The sequence below is a fragment of the Pieris napi genome, chromosome Z (genome assembly GCF_905475465.1).
Source record: "Pieris napi chromosome Z, ilPieNapi1.2, whole genome shotgun sequence".
NCBI lineage: Eukaryota > Metazoa > Arthropoda > Insecta > Lepidoptera > Pieridae > Pieris > Pieris napi.
In genome coordinates this window covers 6,293,983-6,311,753 of record NC_062259.1, presented here as the reverse complement: position 1 = coordinate 6,311,753, position 17,771 = coordinate 6,293,983, and the positions used below count along the sequence as shown (strand labels likewise).

The following is a 17,771-nucleotide window of genomic DNA, read 5'->3' as shown; positions in this document are numbered from 1 at the left end:
AATATCGTTTTCAAAGAAAATATATGGCATTTTATTCAAAAAAATCGTGGCGAGTATTGGCAACTCACCTCTCCAATATGAACAGTACAACAATACCGAAGGAACGAATCGGTTACTACAGTAAACTTAAATAATCTTTTCATTACATACATAAGAAATATTAGTTACCCACAAATAATCACATAAAACACAATGGTAGAAACCTCTTTAAAAAAAGGATGTAACGAGTGGAAGGACTGTATGAGCAAAAATTCTTGATAATTAAATATCTTGATTAAAGTTCTCGGTAACAATAAAAAAATGAAGCGTCTTGAAGAATTTCTTCCAGCTATAATAAAACCTGTTGCCAAATTTTATGCAAGTCATTGCTTACTATCGACATGACGTTAACATTGGCTTTTAGCTGTAATATTACTGTATCATCCTAAATTGGCTAAAACCCTACTTATTGCGCTTAGGTAGGTACTATAATCAACCGAAGGATTTAAATGTATTTATTACTGCTTATCACAACTATACGATAAGTATTTCATTATATTTTTAGCTAAGATTTTGACTGCGAATTGCGAGGCGGAGTTTCACGGTTATACGCGGGGAGAGGTAACCGCGCCCGCCTAATCGATAAAACCATTTTATTTATAACTTATTAATAAAGTTTTATTGCTTAATACGAGGGCGGCACTGAAAGTTTCGGGAATCAAGGAAGTGTCACAACATTACTGTTTAAAAATGTATTTATTGCGAAATTTGACACGTTTTTCATACGATGGAACCAATCATTGAAGCAACCATTCCATTCGGAAGTTGGGGTCTCCAAAATGGCCGTTTTGTAGGCGTCCACACTCCACAGCTTCTTCAGGTGATGAAAATCTCTGACCACGCAATTTATTCTTTATTTTAGGGAAAGTATAGAAATCATTAGGGCTTAGGTCGGGGCTGTACGGCGAATGGTCTAATAATTCTATGTTTTCTTGCTCTAAAAACTCATTTGTTCTGTGCGCGGTGTGAGAACTCGCATTGTCGTGATGGAGGATGATGGGGCGGTTGCAGTTCTCTTTACGGAGTTCAGAAACGACCTGTGGCAAACAAATGCTAGCATACCATTCTTCATTAACCGTTCTTTGTCCCTCAAGAGGAATAGTCGCAATATGGCCGGTTTTGGAGACAAACGTGGACACCATTTTTTTTGCAACACTCCGTGAACGAACAATTTTCGTTGGCTTTAACTCATTTACGAACACCCAAACTCGTGACTGGTTTTTTGTTTCGGGTTCGTACGCGTATATCCAGGATTCGTCACCTGATCATAAATTGACCTCTCGGTTAAACGTAAAACGTTAAGGTAATTTTTTGTACCAATCGAATCCTTTAAAACAAAAAAAAATAATGACTAATTTTAAAGTAAATATTTAACTTTGTTACTTACTTATTTTTTCTTATCTACTTAGAAAATGTTATTTTAACTATTGAGAAACCTAAACGAGTATGATTTAAATTATAATACCTATAGATGTTTCAAATTACACACTACACTCTGTTGGTAAATTCATGTACTTTTAAGTTTAAATATATCTCATACCTCGGAAGGTTGAAAGACATAATTGCTGTGAGCGCCACCTTGTGGTATTTCGAAGGATATGTTAAAGTCTGACTTCTCAATAAGGCAATTTTAAAGAGCCCACTTTGATACAAAATTCATAGATGGCACTTTACAAACTCATGAAATAGGTTTTCTACACAAATATTATAGATTATTATTTTTCCGACCCAAATATCGGCCAATAGAATTGCACCATTCGACGTCACGTGGTACAACCTACATGGTATTATACTGATAATTTTTTGTGAAAATTTTCTCTGGTCGTTGCTTCAAGAAAAGTATTAAGTAATTGTTTTATTCATTATGAAATTCTTATTTGTTAACTGTACATTTCGTCTCATGGTGCAATTCTATTGGCCGACATTTGGGTCGGAAAAATAATCCCCCGAATACCACACGAGCTTCAAAATTATCGGGCATTTCCTCTTGTGGTTTTATAACTGAGAAAAGATTTGTTCGTTTGTACTGAATAGGCACCAAAAATACTGCACCGATTTGAAAAAGAATACCATTAGATTCCTACATTATTCCTGATGAACATAGGCTTTAGAAAGTAAGTTGTGAAAAAATATCTAAGGTTTATAGAAGACATCAATATCTACAAACACGTCTGCGATACTATGTCTATTATAAATAAATATCCAGTCGTCCAAAGCCGGGTCTGAACGCTAGTACACTTAAGTTCTTTAATTATCGTCCAGGATATATCGACAAGAGGTGATCTATACTGGTAAATATGTTCAAATTGGTGTGTCAGTGTATATTTTATTATTAGTCGGTAATTTAAAAATATTCGGAAAAATGTGGATTAAGGCTCGCCTAGGGCCACAAACAGTGGCGTAACAATAGGGTGGCAGGGCTGGCAAAATCCCACGGGCCCCCGACCCAAGAGAGTCCCTGCCCAAGAATTATTATGTTCTATGAATGAATGTGAAGTCTCCAATAAGCATTGGGCTAGCGTGGAGATTATAGACCATTCCCTCTCGCCTAAGAGAGGAGTCCTATGGTCATTAGTGGGACATATACAACGTGTAATTGAGTACGCTGAAAATCTCGTAGTTTAGGTATTAAAATTAATCTAAGTACAACGTGACGATTTTTACTAATAGGGCCCCATCAAAAGAATTCGCCACGGGCCCCAGATGATATAGTTACGCCACTGGCCACAAACTTGCGTTCCCAAGACTTCTAGGAATAATTCTGAGAATCTAATGTATTCTGATTTAAAAAAAAATTGACATCAAGCATACTTAATTTTTCACAGCTGCTTGGCTTGTCCCTGAAGGCTGCCTGTTGCATCCTAAATATTTTTTTATTAGCCCTGCTGAATATTAACTTAATGTATGAATGTGTTTTTTCCCGAAGGGGTAAGCAGAGACCACATATTTCTTCTTGCTACGTACTCACGTATATATCTCGCTTCTCTTTCATGACATATACCTTACATGCTCGTTGGTTATGGGTTCTTTTAACGTGACACTTCTTTTGTACCTCCTGGATTTGGTCCAGGTATGAATGACAAGGCCTACGTAACCCCATTTCACCATCCACGCTATATATATCTCTATATATCTGTTCTATAAATTCATCTAAGCATTCCGTTTCGTATCTTTCTCATTTCGTTCTCTTTAACCCTGCAGAAACATGTACAGAAATATTAAACTTAGCTAGCTAAATTGTTAGATTCGTTGAAGAGGAGCGTGATTTCAAACACTTGCGAATCCAAAATGTAACGGCTATACGACAACTTGTCGCACTCTATACATAAGTATTTTATTCCACTAAATTAATTATTCCTATATGTAACCAGTGAACCGTATGTCAGTAACGTTAATTCTTACAAACACGTCAACAACATGTAATTATTCCGCTATAAATTTAAACGAACCTTCAAACTAATACGTGTAAATATTTAATTCAGTAATTTGATTTAATACCTAAGTATGTTATTTAATAAACATTTATTAAGCAGCACATTTATGCTTAGTTACATAATTAGGACGGCTTGTTCCTAAAAAGCGAAAAAAATGGATGTAATTTTTTTTATAACCAAGGAGTAAATGCAAGTTGCGTAGAGTCTGGCTAATGAAAGAAGATAATTGAATTATTTGAAAACTTTCGGATGGCAACACAGAATGTCATTGAATTTCTTAGGTTAGTGTGATTTATTGTCTTGATACTTCATGCAATTACTCATTTTTATTTCTATTTTATATTTTTCCGAATAGTTAACTACAAACTTCCGAATGTATAATAGCCTAAACATTTAGAAAGTTTCATAATCAATGTGAGAGACAGTGATAACAGGAATGACTCTGATGAATCTACGCATATTGATTTTTTGGATTCCGGTTTTGTTTTATAATAAATATAGCTTTAGTTTTCCATGCAATGCTAGTCATTTTAAGTATCAACAATAAAAGAAAAAATACGTTACTAACAATGTAAAAAAATAATAAAATAAAATCAAGTATCAAGTAAGTTTAATCCACAAAATATATAAAACTTTTAGGGATACTATACTATTTTTTTTTTAATTTGCCGCGCTTTTTCGTTATCTTCTTTCATTAGCCAGACTCTATTCAACTAAACTTAGAATACAGGTATCCTCTCTGCCATTCAAAGCCGGGTAAGCAGTACCTTTCAGACCGTTATGAACCCTGCTATACCGTATAAGAAGATTCACTCATCGTTTTCACATTCTACCGGCTCCAATATACAATATGCATGCAAAAACGTTTAGTTAGTATGCAAGGCTCAAATGGCGAATCGCCTAAAACTATTCATTGGATAAGGCAGGTGTCCGTAACAGCTATTATATCTAAATAATTGTCGAAATAAAGCGATTTCAGTAAAGGTCAAGGTCAAGGTCTACAGCATTATATTTGTTACTATATTAAGAGTTACACCTGCAATAATTATTGATTCCTTTGGAATAGAACTGACGCCGAATATAATTGAAAATGGAATTGCACTATATAATTCAATAATAATATTTTTTATTTCTATTGATTTGTCTTGTATTATCAAGGGAATTAAATGTATTTAACCCTTGCATATATTCAATATAGATTTTGGGCAAAATTTTGGAACGAATGATACGAGTACAAAGTATACTTCGACATATAGGAGTTAAGCGGGCCATAGACGGACCGCATGTTGCAGTCAAGACCGACTGCAACATGCGGTCGCCGCACGGCGATCTGCAGTTTCCATACTAAATTGATATTCGCAATACACGGACCGCTCGAGCAGTTCCTAAGCAAACCTCATGTTGCAGTCGGTCTTGAGTGCAACATGCGGTCCGTCTATGGCCCGCTTTATAGTTTAATATATCATTTGGGTAGAAACAGATTGACTTTAGAAGTTTTAACTTTTTCGTGAGATATTCCTCCATTTCGCTAGACTATAAATAGTACACAAAAAATAGGATATCGAATTTATAACCTTGGGATTTTTTGAGTCGGTTAAACATTATTCGAATCGATTCAAGATAACCAACCAAAACGTGGGTGAATCCAATGGGTCTTCCTTAAGAAATACGATTCAAATAAATCGCGAAAATGTGCCACGTAATTTTAAGCTGATTCGGGCCTATTTAAGAATTAACTTTATAAGTAAAACCAGACTGGCTGGTCCATCTAAAACCAGTGAATAGCTTCCATTAACTCTGAATGAACGACTTTAGTCATTTATGACGTTAAGGACTTATTTATATCACAATACCAAAAGTACCGCTTACAGCTAAAATCGAAACATACATACTGTCACAAATATCTTCTTCTAGTGCGGAATTGATGGCAAAATAACAAATATGGCAACTAATCTGGACTCATAATTTTAATAACGTAAAAATGTCGTGAATTTCTTTGTAATTACAAGCAACATTTAGGGCGCCTGCCCTTCCGTTTCTTGGGCACCACACCTTTGCAGGTCCTGCATGGACCACAGCAGGGTATATCTTGGTCCTCACATTGAATCTCTTTGCAAGAATGTGCGGCCGGCTTCGCTTTGGCGGGAGCGCGTGGTGTAACCAATTCGACCTATTGATAAACCACTATTAAAACAATACGAGCTTGTTTGTTCAAATGTCGAAAGTGTTTAATGCCTGGAGGTGTTGGTTGGAAGGATTTTGAAAGCTAGCTAATCGCCTACTTTATCAATGAATAACAAAAACAAGTTTGTAATTTTTATCACATTTAACAGTCGAATGAAAACGTTTCTTAAGGCCGATTTACATTATCTTAGTGTTTAGGAGAGTGCTTTAGGATAGTACTTTAGTTGAAACATGTAAACGCTACTTGCTTTAGTAAACGCTACGCTAAAGAACTTGCCTTTCAAGTTGTACTAAAGCACTCTCCTAAACACTAAGATAATGTAAATCGGCCTTTATATACACTGCCTCAACGATGATAGATATATGATTCTAGAGAAAAGTTTGATAATGATGAGCTTTTATATTTAAATCACAAAAAGTATCCCAACGAAGTGTGAGCTACTTCTATAAAAATTAAAATTCAAAGATTAATATTGATGTCAAATTAAAAATTGGTCAACGTTTATGTATACTGAATATACATGGAGTTTTATGTTATTAAGGTAAAAATTGAGTAAAAGCGGTTTTACCTCAATGTTTCCTGTGCGGTTCGGTTCATCAGTCTGCTTGCCAATTTTCAAAATAAACACATCCTTGTCTGGGTAGAGAACTTTTTGTGCCTGGACGCCTTTTGGAGCATCTTGAGGCGTGACATTACATACGTTACAAAGATTGTCATGCGCCTCAGCCTTACTGTACACAACTTCAGAGTTTAAGGCAGTACGTTTGGTCATTGCTTCACATATATCATCAGGTATCTGTAACAACGAAATACATTAGAATCTAGTTCGCGCGAGTTCAAATGAAAGAAAGATCTCGTCTTCTTCCATATTCATAATACAGCTGATATAAAGTTACCGGCAGCAGCATGTTTTCTACTGTACATGTATATATCGGAACTAGCTGTTCCTCGCGGTTTTACTTGCGATAATTAAAACTCGTACTGTCCATAAATTCGCGCGACGGCGTTTGCCCATTGTTCTGTGGCAAAGTTATTTTCCGACCACTTTTCTCTTATGATTTTTATTGAAAACTTTGGTTTTCAAAAATTCTGTTAGATCGAAATTTATTTTATATCCACGCACAGCTCCTACTCCCGTTCACAATAGAAGATTCGATTCGACGAACTTCTCTTAAGCAAACGGATGTTTAATGAAAATGTAAAAAGCCAAAAAATTGCCTCTTGGGATATTAATAAACTATTTTGTTCTTTATATATTAAAAGCTTTTATCAATATTACCAAGTAAAATGAGAAGAATAAATATTTAGTATTTCTATATTGAAATTTATAATTTTTTTTATTAATATTTTACTTATGTATGTATAATCAGCATTATTTAAATATAATACCTAAAGCTCATATTTTATTTTTACTGCTATAATACAGTGGTACTTATTTATATTGATCATATTACATGATGCAATGGTAAACCATCGTATATCATGTATCCGAGTTTTCCACGAACTAAACAACTGACATTGCAAAAAGATTACATCGTAAATTGGAATTCTTTTACATAAATATATGTTGTGTAAGCTTAGTGATTAAGCGTCAACTCTGTGCTCGTGCGTTTGAGCTCTAGCGTGCACCAACTTTCTTTTCATCAACATGAGACGTGATATGAGTATGAGAATGTCTTAAGCCGAAACATCCATGACTTAGGCAAAGAAGCTTATCATATTGTCATATAATGAAATCTATTTATCGAATGCTAGATTCGAAAACGGTTGTAGTGCTTTTGATAATTATTATTAGACAAACAGATTTATCGTTAGATAGGCATTTTTATAGATAAGGGCTAATTAGTGCAATTTTCATCAGTGTATTCAATTGTAATCGAATTCAATAATTTTCTGTAGCAAAAGCAAGATATATAACATAGGTACAAGGAACCAGAGCGATACACAGGCGAGCTGAGTTACTGCCCTGCGATTCTGTTACTCATTTCACGAACTCACACAGCGGTTTTTGCATCGGCGGTCGCTCTCAAATCAGTCGTGAAGCAGTCATTTTATGATTTGGCATTCTGATAAACAATAAAGTACAAGCTCCCACCTTTTCAGAATGCCAAATCATAAAATGACTGCTTCACGACTGATTTGAGAGCGACCGCCGATGCGAAAACCGCTGTGTGAGTTCGTGAAGTGAGTTACAGAATCGCAGGGCTGGTTTAAAATTACAGACACTTTAATAAATTACTTAGAGTACCAGTGTTAAAAACTACCTGAAAATTTAGCCTGTTTCCTCCAGCGCCTCCTTCACCTGGAAGACCACAGGTTTCAGAACAGACAGACTCGTTATCTTCACAGGTGCATTGGTTTTGCAACTTCAACTGGGACGCAGTCAGTTTCGGAGGTTTTGAAGTACTTTTCGGAACACGAATTTTAACCTTTTAAAATAATAATCAGTAAATTTTTAATTTATAATAATTAATAATAATATCATAATAAACGGTAATTTGGTAGTAGGTTGGTCTCTTCTATAGAACGTACGATATGTACCAATTACGATTTGTAATTTTGAAAAAAAAAATTGCATCTGGACGTCTGTGGGGAACTTTTAGATAATAATATGAGCGAAGGCCTTCCTATAGATAGATAGCCTGTAGTATGTTTTCCTATAGTAATTTTTATTATAGTATTATTTCCTAAGTAACCAGTGTATTTTCCTTTACAGATAGAGCATTGTGGCAGACACGTTTCTTTGATTCATTTGAACTTTTGTTGTTTGAAGTGTCTTTCTTAAAAAGTCGTCAATAATATGGGCATGGAGCGTACACAGTCGTGTATCTGTTATACAAGTAGCTACCTACTCGTATAACAGATGCCTACGCCCTACTCGATTAAAAGATTACGCGAGTTTATACATTACCTCATTTCCGTTAAAGATAGCGCCGATCTCTTCATACGGTTTACGTGTCGTAGGCCCACCAGATTTGCCCATGATTAGAATTTAAGTGGTTTAATTATTAATTAACTTTTAATTTCGATGCAATGACGCCATGATACTTCTTTGACAAGTCTTTTTTGTATAGACAAACATGTGAGGAATGTAAAAAGAGGATGGAAATGTTATGAACCATAGACAGAGTTATTGCCAGACTTTTCACTCACTTTAGGCTCACAAGGAACACAATATGTCTTCCCTCTTATGTATATACCTACACAAGCTGAGAGCGCATCGCGCATCTTATTAGTCCATGTTAGACAATAACTGCTTTTTCTAATAAATAATTAAAGGACATACATACCTACATCGAACTTGCAAACAAAAATATCCGGATCAGTATTAGAAGGTACAGAGTAAGGGCTGGTAAGGGTCATTGTGATGAACTACGTGACTTAGGCCTGCAGTAATGGACTACCACAACTCCGTTTTATATGTATTCAAGAAATCGGTGAACATACACATTTTCGTTATGTTCCAAATACATCCGAGAGCTGCTCATGTTTTTCATAAAAATATGTATATATTGTTACTACTTCATAGATATTCATTTACATTTATAAGGCGGAACAAAAACTGTAAGTGTTTGCCGGTACGCTGAATAATTAGTATTTTAAGTATGATTATATTTCGCGTAATATTTCTAGCTAAGAGAAGTAAGGGCTGAAGGCCCTCGACAGATAAAAAATAAAAATAGATTTAGCATTCCAATTAATAAAAGCAACCATTATAGCAGAATAGCATTAGAGTGGATCTACCCACTGGAGTCGTTACAAAAAAGCTATATAAATGATGAGATCAAATTAAAAAAAACATTTCTGTACAAGTGGGACGTAATGAAGCGACTCGAGGGTGGGTGTTATTGGAAATACAAAATAATTTTAGTAAATAAATGAAACAATTATAATCCGAACTGAAAGCAATTTAATTTACTGTATTTGATAAATTTTGTACTATTTTTTCTTTTTCTTGGTCTTTGAACAACAGCACGGGGAAGGTTCAGGATCACATTGGGTCTCTCTGGTATCGATTCGCCCTGGTGCCTTCTTTTCGGGCCCCTTTGGGGTCACCAACTCCAGTTCCATTTTGCAACGACGATCTCCATTCGGCCCAATTTTTGCTACCTGTATTCATATTTTTTTAATATGTATCAGAATATATAACTTCTATCTACATATGTAAAACTGTCCTCTCTTATTTAACAGCCGTTATAATGAATCAATATTGTCAATTAATATTTGAACGATTTTTGGAAATTCACGCTTATGGTTTTACTACTTTTTAAATAGTAAAATAAAGCTTAAAGATTGTGAAGATTAAAGATAAATTATTTCTATAGTTATTTAAAATTTGATGCTTTTTAATGTTGCAGGAAGCAATCGGGCGGGAGGCTCATCTTATGTTAAGTGATACCGCCGCCCATGGACACTCGCACTGCCAGAAGGCTCGCAAGCGCGCTACCGGCCTTTAAAGAATTGGTACGCTCTTTTCTTATAGGACCATAAGTCGAATTGGTTCGAAAATACTTCAGTGGGCAGCTGGTTCCACAGAGTGGTGGTGTGCGGCAGAAATTGGCTTAAGAAACGCTCATTTGTGGAATGACGGACGTCAAGGTGATACGAATGGTATTCTGTATTCTGCCTTGACGTTCGTGCTTAACCAACTTCAAATAGGTTCTTAGTCTGACGATGTATGTGATATTCTTGCATACACGTCCTTCATTTGTTCAATATATGTATGTGTGTAAGAGTTTCTCACAAAATTCATGTGTTTTCCTTATTCGGCAAAGGAAGATGAGGTAAGCTCTAAACCCAAAAAGACAGTTGTGTATTTGGCACAGCAGGCTACTTGCCCATTAGAAGAAAAAAGCAAATAATTATAAATGCCAGGCCGAGACCTACAGATCTTGTATCGACTTTTTTTAATATAATTAAATCTATTGTACTCACTTTAAGAACAAACACGTCTTTCTTCGGATGAAGTACTGCCTGTGCTGCTCCAGGTCCCGGTACATTAGTTGGGATCATATTACACAACAGAGGACACGGTCCCTTTCTTTTCCCCGAATTTTCCATTGATTTAACTTTACCTTGTACTTGAGTTCCCTTTGAATCTAATTTGGCTGCCATTGTATAAATTTTTAGGGCCGAAATTAATAATTATAACTTTTAATGCATGTCAAAATGTGCTATTCCCAATTTTCTTTCAGCAGTGACATTTTGAAAAGAAACTACACAGCACCAAACAGCAGACTTCAGTGTATGTATTAATAAATAGTTATTATCTATGTTCTCATAGATTATAGATGTCTATAGAGTAATCTTAGTACGTCCCGTCCACTAAGAACATCGTGGCTCTATTCAGAGCGTGTGTTATTGATATTTTTCATAGGTAGTCTTAGGCGAATGATAACATTTTATTGTATGAGAAAAATACACTATAATAAAGATGTTTTATACGAATAAATAATGTAAACGATTTAAAACAGGAATGACCTCGTGATACTGCGTAGGTCGTGTTATTGTTAAAATATAAATACAATTTTCTCAGTAAGGTTGAAATAGACTCCTAATTGAAAGTCCTATTTTTATATCCAACTAGCTGCCCCCGCGTTTCTCCTTCATGTGATTTTACTTAGTCTACCTTTATAGTACCTACCAAGATGGAACATTTTGCTATTTTTTACGATTTTCCGGAATGAATTTTCTCTATATAAACCTCAGTTTCCAGTTATAAGTTCTTAGCTAACAAATAAAAAATAGGGGTTGATCGTAGAAGGTAGATAAAAATTAAGGGTTGTATGTATTTTTGTATGCTGTATCATAAAAAATAAAAACAAACAAAATTGTTTAAAAAATAAAAATTATAGTCCACCTCAAAAACATTTACATTTTTTTATTTTTATCACTTAGGGGTTTGAAAGATAGTAGCCGATTCTCAGACTTACTGAATATGCATAAATAAATCATAAGAATCGGTCGAGCCCCTTCGGAGGAGTATGGAAACGAACATTGTGACACGAGAATTTTATTATATGAAATTATTCTAATTACGCCTTTACTTTGAAATGTTTCATGCATTAGTAAAAGTGCCTTATTAATTAAGCTTTAATTTTGTATCAATCTTATTTATTCTTAATTCAGCGACGTATTATTTCACTTAGAAATAAATAAAAGTGCATTTTAAATAATAAATACTTTGTCATGTCGAGCTGCTATGCTACTTAGTTTCCATAAATAAAAATACAAAACAGTTTATAGCAATGTATTAACTATTATATCTAATGCTAATACTGAATTATATCTATTTTCTGACTTAGCAACCGCAGCAGGATGAACAATTACTTCTGCAGCACTTGGGCGGCTTACATGGGGCTACTGAGCAGCATTTTCTCGGTGGGCAGGGTAATGGAATGGCACAGCATCCAGGCATGCTGCGGCACTTTACTACGGGGCATGCCTTAACTCTATTATTGCACGGGGACTGATGTTTCTTGTGCGCTTTGATTTTTGGTTGACTTTTAGTCTTACGTGGGCGCTTACGACCAATTGGACATGGCTTCAAGCAAGGTGAACTCTTGCACGGTAATCTACAGCATGGAGGGCTACAGGGCTTCTTACATGGTGGCGGTGGAAAAGGAACGCAAGAGCTACAAGGTTTTCCACAACAGCTTGTCTTGCAACATTTTTTACATGGCGGTCGGCACGGCTGACCACATGGTTTTTTTTTGCAGCATTTAGGCCTACATGGTGATGGTTTGCAAACTATTAACTTACATTTTGATGGTTTACATGGCCCTGGAAAGGTACATGGTATAGGACATGGTGATCCACAAGGTGGTGGACGGGAAGGTGGGGGTGTCCATTCAAGAAGAAGTTCATTTTTGGCTAGTGGTGCACCTGTTATTCTTCTAATAACTAGTTCAAAAACGCCTCTTCGTGCATTCGTAACTGTAGTAACCTTTACAGGGGCTGAACTTTCAGCGGAAGATGCTACAATGCACTTTGGCCCCTGACACGGATCCTTACCATGCACGGGGCAAGGTTCCTTTGGTCCTATTTTAATATGTGATACAGTCGCCATCATCTCACCCTTTGATGCAGTCAAAGCAGGGCAAGGCTTTTCAGCCTTGTCGTCTTTTATTGTAACAGATTTATAAGTACCTGTTGATGTGTTTGCACCCAATTTCCGTTTTGTTTGAGATGAGCAAGTACTTTGGTCTTTAGATCGTGTCGTTTTGGTACATGTACTTTTACTAGCTGCACATGGAGGTTTTCCAGTTTTACATAGTTTTGTTTTAGATTCTTTTCCTCCCATCCCCTTTTCTGGCTCTTTTTTTCTCCCGAAAAAGTAAACTTCTGAATAATTCATTGCACCTGTAACGTATCGAACACTGTCTTGTGGCGGTATAGTTGACATCGTGTAGCTGGAATACTGGTCAGAATTCATATCGTAGGAGTTTCTGTCGCTGCGAACTTGAAAACATTTGTTTATAAGTGCCGTAGCCTGAGTACCTGAACTCTTACTAGGACAGTATTCATCAAAAAGGGTCATGTATACAGCCGTTTCCTTTGCACCAAATACACTTTCCGTTTCACAATAATTCCTTATATCAAAACTGTTGTATGAACTTCTTGGATAGAAAGCTTCTGTGTTTCTTTTATAACAGGTGCTTGTCAAGGAGCTATAGGACAAATTCAAATTTGTATAAGTTCGTGAAGTTTCTTCAGATAATAACTTCATTGGAGCCGTCGTCTTAGGGGTTGTTAGTAAACTATTTTCGCAGGACGGTAAAAGTAATACGTTGTTATACACTTTCATAAGCTTATTACATTTATCTAAAGGAAGTTCCACGCTGCTTTTTGTGAGTAATTTATTTATTTGTTCATCGTTCAGTTCTTGGTAGAATAGAGAGCTCGACAGGACACCTACGGTAATGTGTGCATTTTATTTCTTTGTAAGAATATATAAAAATAATCAAATCTTTATACTACTTTAAAATGAGAACATAAAAAATTCCAATAACAACGTTTTATTCAAAATTTTACAGTAAAATAAGACACAAAGTGTTTTTTTTATATTAACAATGCCTCCTGCAACAGTCGGGACATGTTGGTATACATTGGGCTGTACGCGTGTCTTTGACTGGAATAACTTTTTCTCCCGTCTCAACAGGAGTGATAAACTGGTATTCTAATGTTGACTTTCGGTTAGGCATCTCTATGACTTTGCCGACACGAATTTTTATTATTTGTTTTGGAAAGTCATAAACTGCTCCTGGGTAATTTTCCGCGGTAGGAGATATTAAATGTCCCGGTTCGTCTCGCGCTAAGTCGCCAACACCGTCAGATGTAAAATTAAAATATGCACGTTGTTTATGTCCATTTCCACAAGAATCCGTTGGTACTTGGAATATGACTTTGTTCCCAGTCGGGCAGCAATCTGCGTAATGCGTAATGTATAAACGTATGAATTATGTAGACGTTTTAAAATTAAAATAAAATTTGTTAGGTAATTAAAATTTTGAAAGTTAAGATTACATATTTAGTAAAATATTAAACATTTGATAGATCAACGCTTCTTTTTAGTCTTCTGCTTCTTTATGCGTCTCACACCACATTCACAATCAAGGTCAGATTGAATTCGTGTATTTTGTTTAGTTATTGGTGGATCCTTATCTGCCGCCTTTGGAGTCGCCAGTTCTATTTCGAGTTTACATTTCCTATCTCCTTGAAGTGCTGTTTTAGCTACTTTAAGTACATATACATCTTTGTTAGGTAGATCCTGCTGATTGTCACCACGAGCCATGGTGGCCTGTGTACCGTGCTTGGTAGACTGAAGACACCCTTCTGTTGTACAGGTGAATTGTGTGTCAGCCGGTCGAGCTCCCTGGCAACAGATTGCTTCACTCGGCAGTGCCAGACTTATTTGATTTTTCCCACATGGGGGCTCACAAGGTCCACCGTCAGCAGACTTCGTGCTAAAAGGGCATTGCATAGCGCAATGCGTTTGACTTATTTTCTTGATGATTGATGCACTGGCGGGAACTTTTATCTTAAGCTCATTTTCACCGAGTGTTGTCCCTATCTCTTCAAATTGCTTAGTGCGACCTGGTCATTAATAAATGTTCTGTTTACCAGTTTAACAGTTTAGTTGAAATTGTATTGGGCATATTTTGGCCCTAATGAACCTAAAGTTTTTTTTATACATTACGAGTAACAAAAAGCTGTTGAATTTTAGTGCTTACTATGATTATATTTTTGATAAAAAGTACATAGTATTTAAATACTGTTGACTGCTCACCTTTAGGAACATGTAAACAATATTGGGCAGTGTTTCGGCAGGCCATTTTTTGTTTTTCAGCAGGTTTGGGTCCAGAACAATAACATGGATCATCAGGATCTACGCACGGCATAGTATTGTAAGGATCTCGGGCTAAAATGTAGATAATGGTTTAAAAAAAAAAATTTACAATGACACTTTCTTAATAAATAAATTTATTAATAAATATTGAATCAGTATACCAGGAGGACAAACGGCGCCACTTCCGGTGCAAGTGTGTCCACCTGAACCACCTGCCCCGCCATGGCCTCTCGCCGCACCACACACGCAAGGATCATCTGTTGACTGAAAGTCCTTTTTAGGAGTACACGACCTATCTACAAGCCCTGAACTTCCTCTAGCTGTTCCACCCAAGCTAGGCGCACCACCGCTTGCCCCTTGAAATGAAGTTATGATCAACTTTCCGAAGCAGGATATTCGTAAAAACATTACGATCTCCCCGGTCTCTTCACCGTCAGGTCCAACGAATCGAAATGAATCCTTCAATGCTTGATAGCTGACGCTAGTTGGATCTTCTAGGAAATTGTTCCTTGTTTCAACAAATTCTTTTGTCATATCTATTGTGCATTCACCCATAACTATTTTTGTTGGTAGACAACCACATGGAAGCGATTTATACACCGTTACTTTTACAGGAAATTTGCTCATGGCAGCACTAATGTCACTTTCCTTGAGCGAAAAGAGACATGATTTTCCTGTGTTGAATTGTTTAACGAATGGCCCACCACTTCTTGCAATCCCCACATTTGGATCATCATCACATACTTCTAAGGGCTCAACTCCATTGCACTCGATGTTAACACATGTTCTAAAATCTTTGTCTGAAAAACAAGGACTTTTAACAAATACAATTTTATCTATCAATACTTCCAAAAGGAAGAGACTGTCATCGTTTTTCGACATTGTTAATAATAAAGGGATGGGAGTTTATTTTTTAAAATTTTTAATTTTACAACATATTTCTGTAAATTTTGAAGTTAACAAAAGAATGATTCTGTCATATTTTATAATACTTGTTTCTGATTTTTCTTCTTTTAAATCACTGTAAAATTAAAGGTTCCTTATTGTGTCATAGATTAATTAATACGAGAGGTTTTCTGTGGTATCTATTCAGTGGTGTTTATATTCCCCCACTTAAATAGTTTAGTTAAACAACAAGATTTATTTAGTGTTTGTGTTCCTTATTAAGCCTTGGCTTAATATTAATAGAAATATATTTTGTACGTGGGATGAAATGTCAAAGGGCAATAAGTAACCTTGTTTATTTCCGGAGATAAGGCGCAGATGCAATTTTATCTGCAATGCGTCATTTTCAGCGCATGTCAAATATTTATCGATAACCAGGAGTTACAGGGGTGTGAGGGCCGCCATCCCATCAATATACCAATATACGAACATTAAGGCTGGAAGTATCTGGTCTAACATAGTAAAAATTAAAGTTGAAACACACACGAAATACACTAAATTACCTAAGATTCCAGGTGTAATGTATAGATTTAGAAAGCTTTTTAAGCTCACCCAGTCTTAAAAATGAAAACATTGGTTTCATTGGTTTTGTTCATTAAAAAGCTTACATTTCATCATTTGTAACAAAAAAAATTTCTAGATAATTCTCCGACCATGTAGTCGTCGGAGGTATTAAATAGGTTACGTAAATGGTATTGGTAACCCGAATGATTAAACACTAATACCTTTTTCTTTTCACAACTTTTTGTATGACCCTTATAGCAAATCCTAAAAAGATGCCTCTTAACCTAATATTGAACATTATTTCCTTTAAATTCGTTTCTGTTACTTCTATGCCCATAGCTTGCTCAGTGTTATACCTGTCGTATTTCATCATATTTAATAGCTGTTATTTTGTAGTTGATTTTGCGTCGGTAACGCCAGATGTATAAAAATCCTACGAGTGCTATGATATGTAGATATATAAATATGTAAATGGGAAGCCGGGAGCCGGGAGCCGGGAGCTGGGTGGCACCGGGGGCCATCCACCTCCAACCCACCTCCCAGATGTACCCTGAAAGGGATGTAGGTGCATACAACTGCGTCATTGCATGGAGCGCATGTCCTGAATGCATTGATTTATTACTGTAGGGTATGGGTACGGGTGGCTGGCTTATAGATTTGTCCACCCCTGTTGCTATCGGAAGACTGTATAAGCTAGTTATAGCTTCGTCATATCAACTTAAATAACTTAATCAATCCATCTTTCAAAGGGTTTTATTTAGCTTTACTTATTTGAGATTATAAATTGAGAGTAATGATAATTATACATGCACACGATGAAAATTACATTTACATATCATGCACGTTTCATAATCATTTGAAATCAGAGTTGGCTGTGCGACATGATAGCATATTATTATTTTTTCACTTACCCAGAAGGTATCAAATAAAACAGCTTTCTACGCAGAATATAGAGTATCATAAAAACGTGTTTTCCATGTTTTTATATATTTTTTTTATAGATTATGGAATGTTATATGTATACATCAATTATACTGCTTACATGCTGACCCGACAGACGTTATCCTGTAAACAGGTCTTAAATAAAAAAAACTAATTGTAAATCAAAAGATTCTCGAACCAACACAAAAAAGTTCATCAAATTTCACCTGAAAGGTTTAGGACTTAATTATAAACTACAGGTATTCTCATACAGTAACAGTCAATAAAAGCCTCAACCTTTTAACAAGCCTTTGTTTTTTATTATTATTATATATTATACGACTTACACCGCTTAAAACTTCCCATACTTCTACAACTGTTTCAAAATTAAAAT

General features: G+C 35.7%; 2 protein-coding genes across 4 annotated transcripts; both read right to left on the bottom strand.

Annotated features, from left to right (window-relative positions):
* Positions 1–5,421: 5,421 nt before the first annotated feature.
* On the bottom strand, positions 5,422–8,726 carry LOC125062648. Its single transcript, XM_047668698.1, has 4 exons — positions 8,570–8,726; positions 7,923–8,087; positions 6,227–6,454; positions 5,422–5,643 (listed from the first exon to the last, which is right to left on the bottom strand). The coding sequence occupies exons 1-4, from the start codon at positions 8,639–8,641 to the stop codon at positions 5,476–5,478; spliced, it is 633 nt and encodes a 210-aa protein (XP_047524654.1). The 5' UTR covers positions 8,642–8,726; the 3' UTR covers positions 5,422–5,475.
* A 3,168-nt stretch (positions 8,727–11,894) lies between these two features.
* LOC125062848 lies at positions 11,895–15,998 on the bottom strand. Of its 3 annotated transcripts, none has more exons than XM_047669042.1 (3): positions 15,169–15,998; positions 14,948–15,079; positions 11,895–13,572 (listed from the first exon to the last, which is right to left on the bottom strand). In XM_047669042.1, exons 1-3 carry the CDS (start codon positions 15,887–15,889, stop codon positions 11,960–11,962), a joined length of 2,466 nt encoding a protein of 821 aa, XP_047524998.1. In that variant the 5' UTR covers positions 15,890–15,998; the 3' UTR covers positions 11,895–11,959. The 3 variants fall into 3 exon arrangements, with proteins under 3 accessions (XP_047524998.1, XP_047525000.1, XP_047524999.1); XM_047669044.1 differs by lacking the exon at positions 11,895–13,572 and adding an exon at positions 13,661–14,086 and having other exon boundaries at positions 15,169–15,990; XM_047669043.1 differs by lacking the exon at positions 11,895–13,572 and adding an exon at positions 13,958–14,754 and having other exon boundaries at positions 15,169–15,994.
* Positions 15,999–17,771: the final 1,773 nt, after the last annotated feature.

Coding starts and splice junctions, on each gene's coding strand:
- LOC125062648 (XM_047668698.1), bottom strand. CDS start 8,641: ATGGGCAAATCTGGTGGGCCTACGACACGTAAACCGTATGAAGAGATC. Junction 8,088..8,569: donor CTATCTTTAACGGAAATGAG/GTAATGTATAAA, acceptor TTATTTTAAAAG/GTTAAAATTCGTGTTCCGAA. Junction 6,455..7,922: donor GAAACAGGCTAAATTTTCAG/GTAGTTTTTAAC, acceptor TCGTTGTTACAG/ATACCTGATGATATATGTGA.
- LOC125062848 (XM_047669042.1), bottom strand. CDS start 15,889: ATGTCGAAAAACGATGACAGTCTCTTCCTTTTGGAAGTATTGATAGAT. Junction 15,080..15,168: donor TGGCGCCGTTTGTCCTCCTG/GTATACTGATTC, acceptor TCTACATTTTAG/CCCGAGATCCTTACAATACT. Junction 13,573..14,947: donor TTGTTTACATGTTCCTAAAG/GTGAGCAGTCAA, acceptor ACATTACCGTAG/GTGTCCTGTCGAGCTCTCTA.